This window comes from Acomys russatus, chromosome X (genome assembly GCF_903995435.1).
Source record: "Acomys russatus chromosome X, mAcoRus1.1, whole genome shotgun sequence".
In the NCBI taxonomy this organism is placed as follows: Eukaryota; Metazoa; Chordata; class Mammalia; order Rodentia; family Muridae; genus Acomys; species Acomys russatus.
The window spans coordinates 44946094-44959501 of NC_067169.1; the positions used below are offsets into that span (position 1 = coordinate 44946094).

General features: G+C 38.0%; 1 protein-coding gene across 1 annotated transcript in view; it reads right to left on the reverse strand.

Annotated features, from left to right (window-relative positions):
- Pola1 (DNA polymerase alpha 1, catalytic subunit) overlaps nt 1-13408 on the reverse strand; it is a 310463-nt gene that overhangs the window by 264272 nt on the left and 32783 nt on the right. The window contains exons 16-20 of the mRNA XM_051142383.1: nt 10756-10840; nt 9532-9593; nt 7219-7308; nt 4643-4759; nt 2617-2792 (exon numbers count right to left, since the gene is read on the reverse strand). Coding sequence (XP_050998340.1) covers nt 2617-2792; nt 4643-4759; nt 7219-7308; nt 9532-9593; nt 10756-10840 — 530 coding nt within the window. The remainder of the gene's footprint in view (nt 1-2616; nt 2793-4642; nt 4760-7218; nt 7309-9531; nt 9594-10755; nt 10841-13408) is intronic.

The following is a 13408-nucleotide window of genomic DNA, read 5'->3' on the forward strand; positions in this document are numbered from 1 at the left end:
ATTAGTAGGTAAACTCACTGCTATGGTTTGACATGGTTTGTTTCTTCTGAAACTAAGGAGTAAGGCTTAATCCCCACTGAAGTACTATGGGGCATATGGGGAGAATACCTCAGACCTTGGCATTATTAGCACCATCAGCTACCCATGAAATACTATAAGGATAAAAACAAAATACTAAGGTATTTAAAGGTGGAGGCTTTGAGTCTCCATGGCTGAATACTGTGACTTTGTAAGAGACCTTAGAGGATATAGACAGACAAGCACATTTCACACACCAAGACTCATGTGAGAGGAGATCCATCAACCTTGGACTTCCAGGATCACCCAGAAACCTTCTTCCTTTTTTATCTCATCCAATATGTGGTATTGTGTTGGTATCAACAGAAAAATGGACCAAGACATTTTCAAGGAAAAGAATTTGGTGGCTTGGACTAGAGTAGGTTTGGTGAATGTTAAAGAAATGCCGGGAACTTTACCTAAAAGACAGGGCAGAAAAAGTCCCTTGATGAATCTACTGTGGGATGTCAGACAGAGGAATCAAGGATGTCTAAAAGGTGTAGGGAAGATGACTTTGAACGGCCCCACTAGTAATGAACACGCAAGTGCCATTGATACAGTTATGAAAGACTGCAGAAAGAACCTAGGAGAGAAAAACCAGTAGTTCAGTTTTAACAATCTGAAGGTTCCTATTAGATATCAGTTAGGTGAATCTGGGAGGCATTAACCCCAACAGGGAACTTGTATTACAAATCAGATAACCTAGAAAGGAAAAATTAGTCAAAAGAGAAGGAGCTGAAGGACTCAGGAGAAACAGGTTTAGAAAAGGGCTCAACAGGGAACAGAAACCTGTTTTAAAAATAAGTAAGCATAGCTGGGTGTAGTGACACACCTTTAACCACAGCACTCAAGAAGTAGAGGCAGCGAGATCTCTGTGAGTTCAAGGCCAGCCTGATCTACACATAGAATTCCAGGACAACCAGAGTTACCTCCCCATCCCCGCCCCGCCTCTCTCTCAAAGCATAGTAATGATGGTTTAGATCTATAATCCAGTCACTCAAGATTTAAGTTCAAGGTCAATCTCAACTACAAACAGGATCTTGTCTCCAAAAATCAAAAGAATCAAGCAGTATGTGTAAATTATTGCTTGGTTTTATACTTCCAAAATGCCCACAGTGATTCCCAAACACATGAGTTAAGGATAAAAATATAAATTCTTATTAATCTCTAAATTACAATTAGAAAACATCATGAAGACAAGTAAGGGAGATGGACATCAACTGAGCCAATTAGAATAATTCAAGAAACTGGCTGAAAAACACTAAAAAAAATGTTCAACATCCGTAGTTATCAGAGAAATGCAAATCAAAACGTCTCTGAGATTCCATCTTACACCCATCAGAATGGCCAAGATCAAAAACTCAAGTGACAGCACATGCTGGCAAAGGATGTGGAGAAAGGGGAGCACTCCTTCATTGCTGGTGGGAATGCAAACTTGTACAACCACATTGGAAATCAATCTGGTGCTTTCTCAGAAAACTTGGAATAGGGTTTCCTCAAGACCCAGCTATTCCACTCCTTGGAATATACCGAGAAGATGCTCCACCACACAACAAGGACATATGCTCAGCCATGTTCATAGCACCCTTATTCATAATAGCCAGAACCCGGAAACAGCCCAAGTGTCCCTCAGTAGAAGAATGGATAAAGAAACTGTGGTACATTTACACCATGGAATACTACTCAGCTATTAAAAAAAGGGAGATCCTGAAATTGGTGGGCAAATGGATGGAACTAGAAATGCTCCTACTGAGTGAGTTAACCCAGAAGCAAAAAGACTCACATGGTATATACTCACTTATAATTGGACACTAGCCCAAAGGCATAGCACATAATAGTCTTCACTTAACAGGAGATTAAGATAATTGTAAGGACATCCTATTGGGACTCTCGGTGAGAGAAGTATGGGAGAATGGGGAAACAGAAGGACCCAGAGGGTCCTAGAAACCTACAAGAAGAACATCATGATAGGCGGATCTGGGCCCAGGGGGGTATCCTCAAACTATTGCACCAACCAAGGACAATACATGCAGTAAATATTGAACCCCTACTCAGATCTAGCCAAGGCACAGAACACTATCCACAGTTGTGTGGAGAGTGGGGACTGACTCTGACATGAACTCTGGTGCCCCATAGTTGATCACTTCCCTGTGGTGGGGAGGCCTGGTGGCACTCAGAGAAAGAATAGGAAGGCTACCAAGATGAGACTTGATAGGCTGTGACCATATGGTGGGGGAGGAGGTCCCCTTCGCTCACAGGCCTAGGCGAGGGAGGGGAATAGGGTGAAAGAGGGAGGGAGGGAGGGATGAATGGGAGGAGACAAGCAAGGGGATAACAATTGAGATGTAATCTGAATAAATTAATAAAAAAAGAATAATTCAAGAAATACATGAATTTAAAGTGTAAAAATAATGGGTATGGTGGAACTGGTAAAAATATTTGAATTTTTGTCTGCTCCATGGCACTAGTGACTGGCTAGTGTACATCTAGACTAAGAACAGTAGGGACAGTGGCATCCTACTTCAAGAAAGATGACTTCTGAAGAATCCAGGATCATACCTATACATATTTCGTATATTTTCAGCTGGAATAACAGTCCTCTCAGTTTTCAGAATCTGCTGAACAAGTTCAGACAAATGGTAGCTTTTACAGTGAATCAATTCTTTTGCTGAAATTTCCACATCACATATCATTCGGCCACAGGTAGCATTTCTTTCACCAAATCCACTCCGGCTCTACAAGGCAGGAACAAAAACCAAATCCTGTGAGGGAGGAAGTACTGAGAACAACCTACTCTAACCTATTTTGGAACTGTCCCCAAAATTACATTGCTAAAATTCTTCTTCCACTCATAAGCTGTGTGCTTTTGAACACCTCCAATGCATCTGATGCTGTTCTAGGCACACTGTATATCACAGTGAATAAAACAGAGATTCCTGATTATGTAATTAAAACTATATAGCTTAACACAGAAGCCAAACAGTTTTAGAAGGCAGTAAGTACATGGCAAAGAAGACATCACAGCAGGGCGAGGGACAAGGAATTTGGAATGAATGCATCTTAGAGTGGTCAGGGAAGACCTTGTGGAGAGGGTGTCATATAAAGAAAACCTTAAGCTTTGCGTGATGGTTTATACCTTCAATGGCAACAGTTGGGATGCTACTGCTAGGGGACTGTCATGAGTTCAAGGCCAGTGTGGGCTATGTAGTGAGACTCCCACCCCATCTCAACAACCTTGAGGATATGAGCAGAGGTGAAAGGAACCATAACCCCAACTCCTGATTCCTACGGAATCCTCTAGAGACCTCTAAATTATAAATGGCACAGATTCTTAAATTCTCTGCCAAAAGAACATGTCCACTTTACTTGTAACCTTTAGGTTAAATAAGATTTCAAATATAAGCACTATCACACTTAGTAAGAAAGCACTAAGTGTCAGTCAGTGGTAGCACACACCTTTATCTTTGTAATCCCAGCAGCAGGAGGCAGACCTGATCTATAAATGAGTTCCAGAAGAGCCAAGGCTACACAGAGAAACCCTATCTCAAAAAATAAATAAATAAATAAATAAAATAAAAAAGAAAGTACCAATGCCTACATATGCAAGCATAACATATATGTCTCCAAAAAAAATTATATATATATATATATATAGCCAACCTCAGCTTCAGGAAACTCTCAAAACAAAAATAACAACAACAAAAGAGAGAATAAAGCAGAAGAGAGGATAGAGAAAGAGGGGAACACAGACTTTAAAACAGACAGGCCTTGGATTCTGAGCTCAAATCTTAGTTTTTTCCCTTTCTAGTTGAATGACCTCAAACAAGCCAGATAATCCCTTTGAGAATGTCTAAAACCAAATAAAAGTTGCTATGAGAGATAGCTCCAACAGAAAGTACTTAGCTCCCATCCACTAAATTTTCAACCTGAATAATAATCATGATTTCAGAGCCTACCAAGCATGGCCACGGGCTATTGTTACTTTAGGAATGCCAAACTGAAGGTAATATGTATGCACTATCTTTCATCACTAGATTTTAATCCTTAAATTTAATTGCTGATTTTTAAAAGTACTGGTGGCCTTTATAAATTTAACGGCTGGATTCAAGAAAGACATTCAGTGCCAAAGTTAAAACAGCACTACAGAAGAGGGGGTAAAATTATCCCTAGAGGCAAGTCACTGAGATAACAGCTTCATGCATCAGCCATTTTGCCTGAATTAATCATCTTATTAGAAGCTATAAAATGCTTTTCTAGTTCTGTCCATGTGTGTTAGTTATAATTGTCTGTAAAATTACCTTTCCTTTATGAACCAGCAGTATTTGTTATGCTTTACAGGAAAGACAGGGTAAAATACTAACTTCCTTCTTCTCACTGCCAAGTTTCTGTGTAGGAGGTTGGAAGCCATCATATGCAGTGCCAAGCAATACTTTATTTAGTCATTTCTGGTGTTACTTTCAATTTTTTCCTCTTTATAGAACATCATATAATAAAACAACAAATTCCTATTTTAAAATAGTGCATTTCCTAGTAGATATCCCATATTTAGAAGCTAAATAAAGAGGTGAAAAGTTTAAATTATTACCCCAAGTTTTGGCATGTTGGATCGCCTTAGTCGACCTATCTTGGACCAATAAGGAACTTTACACACATTAATTCTTTGCAGTAGCACTTCCAGTTCAAAACCACAAATATTATGACCCTAGTCAGAAAAAGAGGCAGCCAATCACATAATGAACACAAATTAGAGGATTTGTCTTCAAATGCACAGAATTTCTTTGCCCTTTCTTTCTCTGGTTTCTAATTGAAGACATCAAGAGCTTACCTCCGATTGGGGTCCTTTCTCCGTCAGGAATTTATTCATCAGCAGCATTCATTAGTCTTGACATTAACTAGGCTGCTAAGGAGATTGCTGAAATAAACTTTATTTTATACTAATTGATGCTTCAAGGTTCATATGGTGTCTTTTAATTTACTCCTTAAGTCTTACAATGTTGGAGGCAAATGCAAATTTTAATGCCGCAACCCTTTTATATGATCAATAAAAGCATCCATAACACAGAAAACCTGTCTTGTTTAAGTTTACATGGGACTTCTAAGGAATTCTATCCAGTTTCTTTAAAAATTAAGCATGAACACTGCTGAGTTGGACCTTTAATCAATGTGCAACAAAATAGAAACACTAGCAAACGGTTTGATAAAGGTAAAAGGAAGGAAACAAACAGTACAGTAGAAAAATTACTTGACACAACCTGAGTTTTCATGTCAATAATTTCTCATTTATATCCTTTGAATAATGTTTTTCACATAGCTAGGTTTAATGAAACTTAGAGGTGATTTCAGATCAATCCATAGATTATTAATTAACGAGCTATACTACCACTTAGAATAAACATAATCTTAGGAAGTAGAGCTAATAGTTGCCAGGGTCCAAAGAAACAGGGAAATAATGGTCTAGAGCAGTGGTTCTCAAGCTTCCTAATGCTGTGACCCTTTAATGCAATTCCTCACGTTGAGGAGACCCCCAACCATAACATTTTTGTTGCTACTTCATAACCGTAATTTGGTTATTGTTATGAATCTCAATGTAAATATTTCTGGAGATAGAAGTTTTCCAAAGGGGTCACGACCCAGAGGTTGAGAACCACTGGTCCAGTTTTCATTTTAAAAGATAAAGAAACTGGGCGTGGTGGTGCACGCCTTTAATACCAGCACTTGGGAGGCAGAGGCAGGCGGGTCTCTGTGAGTTTGGGGCCAGCCTGGTCTACAAAGTGAGTCCAGGACAGCCAAGGCTACACAGAGAAACCCTGTCTTGAAAAACCAACAACAACAAAAAAAGATAAAGAGCTGCAGCGATAACAATGTGTTAAAAAATGGAGGTGATGATAATTGCACATTATGAATGTACATAGTACCAATGAATCTACACTTAAAAGTGGTCAAAATAATTAATTTTAGGTTATAAAAAGCTTACCATTATATGAATGATTTATACATACATACTCACATACACACACACACACACACACACATATAAATAAAAGACCAGACTTATTTCTAAATTATTATGGCTGGGGATCCTATCTTACGTCTGGATTTGTCATAGACTTGTCTCTAATACCCTAGGCTGGGTATCCCAGGCCCCATAACATCTACTTGAGAACTAAAAAGCTGTTTTTAAAGGGTAAGTCAGCGTCTACTGCCAAGTCACAGCACTGTAGACAAAACTGTCTTAGTATTTTAAAGACAGGTCCTGAAATATACACAGACTTTAGCAACAAGCCATACATAGGCTCTTAGGACACTAACTATACCACTAACCAGATAAGGTATCCAACAGGACAAATGAAGCCAAAGACAGAGTAAACATCTCCTTCTCTCTTGCTTCCCTCCAGTACTGATGTCAGAACCTAGGACCTGGGCCTCCCACAAGGTAAGCAAGCACTCTACCACTGAGCAATATTCCTACACACTCCAAGTTTTCCTCAAATGTCTACTTATCTCTAATTGGACACTATAAGACTGTAATATGGCCAAATTAAAAAAGCAAAAAGAATATAATTTGATTGATCCATTAAGCTAGACAAAAGAAAAAAAGGAATTTGGATCAGGAGCCTCTAAACAAAGGGAGGTCAGATGATACACAAAAGGAAAATGCTGCATGACTACGAGGAAAAGGCACAAACCAACAGTAAATTACTACCTTCACACTCCAATGAGAATACAGTAAATTGACAAGAGAAAAAAAGAACCTACCCCTAAGCTCTCTAAGGAATATATCATAAAGATCTACTGAGTTCTTAAAATTAAAATATTTATCTTATTTTTGTAATTTGCCCCAAATCAATAAGAATTCTGACGATACTAATAATTTATACATATTCACTTACTAATGTGCTATTTCCTAAAGTATAGGTAAGTAAGTATCCTGAGCTGACTACTAATTCAAGGGCTGCTTTTACACCAGGAAAAACTAGCCAACATGGGCTAGATTTCTCCTCCTATCTAGAGGAAATCTCAATAAGCCACAAGGTCATTTCATTCTGCAAACATTCTTTGCTACTCAAAAGTAAATAACCAATAAAAAGAACCAAAAAAGTCACACCAAAAAGATTGAAGGGATGAAATGTTTCATCATGACATGATTAACCATCTACTCACCACAAGAACATCAGGATCAAGTTTGTGAACTTTTGCAAGGAAAAATCCTAGCAAGGTTCTTTCTGTTTCAGCAACCTCAACTTCCATGTTCTGTTAAGATGAAAAAAAAATATTACACACACACAGCAGTCAAAATTTTAAAATATCATATGCTTTACCTTCTTGCCCAACCAGGGTGAGATTTCTTAGAGTTAAATGTAATCATTCACTTCTAAACCAGATATAGCAATGAAATTTCTGATGCCAAGTTTTGCATAAAAATAACTGTACAAAATCTCTGAGGACCTCATTCTAGAAATATGCATGTAAGCCAAGCAAAATTTTAAGTGCTAAACAACATCAAGAGCAGAAATGTCCTTCCACAGAGACATGTTTGTATACTGGACACATTTTGAAGTATATAAAGCGGAGTACCTTTCAAAAACATTACTTGTTGTGCAATCTCTGGAAGACTTTGCAGTTTGTGTATTTATCAAAGAAATCCCAAAGATTCTATATACTAATCTCAAACAGTAGTGAGAACCAATAAATAAGAAACTAAAAACAAACATGTACTGAAGAATTGCACATGTCTTAAATATAAATAAAATCTATCCTCAGGCAAAAGGCCTCCATTTGGATTAGTGAATATCCATCAGGTACTCAAAACCGCTCATTTTAAAACAAAAGTTGATGGCTATTATGACTTCTACCACTATCTCAAGGTTTGAAAAATGTCAATTTGACCTTAAGGAACTTTTTCTAGGCCATTTTATTTGAATAAATAATTCAGGACAGGTCACAAATGACAGTAATACAATAGTAACCTTTACTATCTATCTATAAGAAGTCAATTGAAATAACATTAAGTGAAGCCTGACAAACTTCACCATCTAATTTTGTCAATGAGGATATTAACAAGCAAAATAAACCTGCAACTGTTTCAACAATATCATTTCGAAAAGTGAACAATAGACTATTCAAAACTACATCCACGGGAGTAAATATATTTAATTTTTATGAAGAGCTCAGTTCATTATATTGCTTCCCCTGCCTTTTTGTTTTGTTTTGTTTAGCTTTTTTTATGGTTTTAGTATTTGGACACAGGGTTTCTCTGCATACTTTTGGCTGTCCTGGACTCACTTTGTAGGACAGACTGGCTTCGAACTCACATAGAACTACCTGACTCTGCCTCCCTGAGTACTGGGATTACAGGCCTGAGCCACCATGCCCGGCTTCCCTGCTATTTTTTAAGGGCTTTTGACACCAACCTCACAGAACATATTCAGAGTTATGAAAATAGTGATGTGTTTGGGTCAGCAAATATCAATCCTGTCAATACATGAGCCTTTAATGCAGTGTTCCTAACTCTACATGGTTTCCCTCAAGTTAGAGGGGCTCTACCCTATATGGTCCCAAAATATGTGATCATTTTGGAAAAGCTTCCATATAAGCTAACTGAAGGTATGTTGGCATAAGGTAATTGTGTAATTCAAATGCTGGCTTTTGTACCCTCCATACCTGGTTGAAAGCCTTGTTCTGAGAATTTCCAGTTTAAATGTTGTGTAAACTCTGCTCCCCATTTGTCCCCCTGATATGTCAATAAAGCAGCTTACAGCCAGTCGATGAGCAGGGGAGATAATAGGACTGGACTTCCTGCCAGCCAGGAGATTAGGAGTTATAAGAGGACAAGCAGGGGATTCAGCCAGGGATCCAGCCACAAGCAGAGGTGTAGGGAAAATGAAGAAGATTCAGCGGGAGCAAAGAAATAACTAAAAAGCAAGTCACTTGAAGATTTTGGCAAAGATTCAGTCAAGATAGCACAGAGAGTTGAGAATAGACTTAAACTGCTCAATATAGTGTTGTAAAGCCTTATACAATTATTTGTGTGATAGCAGGGTTAAGAGAGAAGCTAAAAGAAACAAACACTCTTTTATAAAAATAACTCCAACAAAGATTGGTTTGAATGTATCCATGTCATAATTCCATTATCTTCAGAAAATAATTTAAGGGATATTTTTTTAAAGATTTATTTATTTACTTACTTACTTATTTATTATGAGTGTCCTACCTGCAGGTACCTCAGGACCCCTGGAAGAGCAGACAGTGCTCTTAACCTTTGAGCCATCTCTCCAGCACCCATTTAAAAATTATTAAACGTGTCTAGTCTTATATTTCTAATGCATTGTATCAAATCAATACCATAGTCCAATGTACCAAGAATAGATCTTATCAAGTAAAATCACACTAGATTGTTTCTACTAGTCCATACCAATCTCCCGTTGTCTTTCCAAATAAACAGATATTCTACATTTAAAGGGAATGAGTATTTACCTTTTTCTTAATGACGTCTTTGAAAGCACATGGGAAAATACAGTCCTTTGGCTTAGACACAACTATAAGAAGAAAAGAAATGATATTCTATTACTCATCTTAGTCCAATTTCAGATACTACATGCTTCTAAATGAAATTTGCTTTTAAATATAAATTTCTCATGAGCCCTAAAGAGTTAAGAAGGCCAAGATCTTCAATCAGCCATTTTGTTGGACCTCAAAACAACAGCCAAGCAGAGATCCTTATGTCCCTATAATTGTACAAAATGCTTATCCAAACATTTGTTTTCCATCCAAGTACAAATGGACAATTATAATAATCTTTACCAAAGAAAATCCAATTACCATCAAAGCTTCAACCAGAATACAACAGAGAAACTTAATTCAACCTCCTCAAAGCTGAGAGGTAGAATGGGCCAAAGCTTCCCCTACTACATCAAGGCTTGTCCCATACTCAGCAGGCATTCACACAGTGACAGACGCATAAGGGGTTAAATAAATGCAGGCTGAAATAACCTAACACCTGTTACCTTCCATGTAGTTTCCAGGCTATTATCAGCATTCAGTTTCTCATTTAAGAGATAAAACATCACAACAATCATACTGCATAATGTCCTCTCTGTATATTTCCTGATACCACTTACCTAATACTCAGAAAGCCAGAATAAGAGCTGTCCAAAAAAAAAAAAATCTCTGGTTCTAGACTAGAAAAAAATCCCAGAAAATATAAAACATAAAATCCTTTTTTTTCCGAGATAGGGTTTCTCTGTGTAGCCTAAAACATCAAATTTTATTTCCCGCCATCTTTTTAAGCAAAAGGCTTATTCAATTAGCCAAGCTCTCAACATGAAATATGTCAGACTCCTCCTTGAAGCCCAACTCATACACACACACACACACACACACACACACACACACACACACACACACACAGCTCATTCTATGGAACTGTTGCAACTACTGAATTTTATGCATAATACAACTCAATTCTAGTTTAATATTACTAAAATGTCTCACAAATAGTTAAAGATTCATTTATTCCTTGGCATTGGGCCTCATCACACAGATATTTTTTCTCAATAAAACTCGTTCCCACAGCTGAAAGTAAGCATCTTAACTAAAATGCCCTACTTTCAAAAATAAGTTTAAAAAGACAAGTTACTGATACAACAGACCGAGAAAGTCAAACCAAATTCTTAGCAAACCAGCCTAAAAAATACATACCACAGAAATGCGTCTGAAAGGGTGGCTTTGGAGGTGCTTTATCTAATGCAAAACTGTGATGGACCAAAGCTGCCATAGCAATAACCTGCAAAGGAAGGAGTAGAGAAAATCAGATATCTACTATATGGTCTGCATTACCACAAGGACTACCAAGAATATTAAAACTGTATTTTAATAAATATAAATTCTTTTTTGCTTTTTAAAGAATATTTTGAAAGCTCTGACAAAGGGGAAATATCTATAAAATAGGAAAAACTAAACACAAAGGAAAAAAAATAACTGAACTAAAAATTTAGGCATAAAACTAAATAAAACTCTCAGAAGAAGAAATACAAATGGCTGAGAAGTATGTTTTCAAAGGTTTAACTTCCATAGCTATTTGGGAAATACAAATTAAAACTATGAGGTCTATCAACTGAAGAAATAATGAAAATGTGGTACATAAACACAATGGAATATTACAAAATTCTCAGGCAATTGACAGAGCTAGAAATAATCTTTCTGATTGAAGTAACTCAAACCTAGAAAAATACCACATGTTCTCTTCCATATGTGAATGCTAGCTTTGACTCTTTAGAATGTGCACTTAAAGTGGAGTACCTACAGAAGTCAAGAAACTAGTTAGCAGCCGTGGCTGGGGGGTATTTCAAGAGAAGTAGACTAGAACTCAGGGGATATGAAAGGCAAAGGAAAAATAACTAACCGGGAAAAAACAAATGTGATGGGTAATGGGAGGCCAGGTAGAGGCAAAGGTATGGGGAAGTTAAACTAACACTAAAGACATTTGAAAAAGTCATATGGGAACCTACTATTGCAGAAGCATCCTATAATACACATATACATATATAAAAGGAGTTCAAATAGTGTTACTCTATTACCAAGAGACAATGCCTCTCCCAGGTTGCCTCTTTTTTACGTTAATGGTCAGTGGGAGCCCATACTTCACCCCAAACATTACAGATTATTACCAATCAATGATCTGGGTTACATTCCAGAACTTGAGAGTGAGACCCTATTACAAAAGAAGCACATATCTGAGTCATAGAACATGAAACAAATCAAGGTGATACAAACCCAGAAGTGTCATCCTTACAGGTTAGCTTTAATGGTGCCAGAGGTTCTATTTATGCTACTCAGAAAGAAAAGTATTGAACACTCTTAACCAGCTGTGAACCCTATAATCTACAATAACTACCCTGGCAAGATTTGCCCACTGGTGCAATAGCGACATTATCTTAGTTAGGGTTTCTATTACTGTGATAAAACACCATGACCAAAATCAACCTGGGGAGGAATGGGTTTATTTCAGCTTACACTTCCAGGCAAACAGTCTATTACTGAGGAAAGTCAGGGCAGGAACTAAAAGCAGGAATCTAAAGTTAAGAACTGAAGCATATGCCCATGGAGGAATGCTGCTTACATGTTTGCTCACCCAGACTGCTTTCTCACACAACTCAGAACTATGAACCAGGGATCCATTTGCCTAGGGGAGGTATAGCCCTTCCCTGCTACCACCCCTCCACCCCAGACTAGGCCCATCCCCATAAATCATTAATCAAGAGATGCCCTACAGCCTACAAACAATTTTCTCAATTGAGGTTCCACTTCCCAGATAATTCTAACTTATGTCAAGGACAAAACAACCACAAAAAGAAACCCCAAGAACTAGCCGGCATATATATGAATGTTACAAGAGTAGCAAACCACTTTCTGAAGGGCTTTCATTGACTGGGCTGTGACTCCCTGGCTAGTGAGGTGACAGGCCCTAGGAAAAACCTGATACTATAACTTTGCTACACAGAAATCTTATTAGGCAGCCCCCACTATACCAGTTCTTATCTTAAACCCACAGAGTAATGTATCCTTCATCCATCATCAGAGAAGCTTCTGTTTACAGTAGATGGTAATTAATAGAGAAACCCAAAACTAGTCAAGGTGCAGAGTGTTGTGGAGTGCTCGCCTCTAAATAGGGTATCTACATCACACCATCCTCAGGGTTCAGGGATCATTGCAGAGAAGGTAAAAAAGATTATAAGAGCCAGGCGTGGTGGTGCATGCTGTAATCCCAGCAATCAGGGAGTCAGAGGGAGGTGGATCACTGTGAGTTTGAGGCCAGCCTGATCTACAGAGAGAGAGAGTTCCAGAACAGCCAAGGATACACAGAGAAACCCTGTCTCAAAGGGGAAAAAAAGATTCTAAGAGTCAGAGATAGTGAACATCGGCAGCAAAACATTATTTGCTGGACATGACAGGTCCACTGTACACATGAACTGACAGTGGAAGCTATACCCGCAGGTACAAAATCTGCACAAGATGAAGCCAGTCAAAATCCCAGCACAGATAGGAGAGGCTTGTGAAGTTCCACTCCTAGCTAAGAAGCCATTTGCAAGTGATAAATACTAGGGGAGGAAGAATCTTTCAGGGATGCAGCCCCTGAAAGGCTAACCATGCTCTAATAGATCCACTACCCGTGCACATACAGGCAGTACTAAGTGAAACTGGAAAGAAGAGAGAATACATGTAAGTTTGGGAGGGAAGCATGGTGGGGGATAGGAAAGAAAGGAAGGAAGGAATGTGAAGATAGAGTTGCTAGAAACACATTTTTTAAAAGGTTTATTTATTTATCTGTATGCATGTATATAGGTGTGTCACA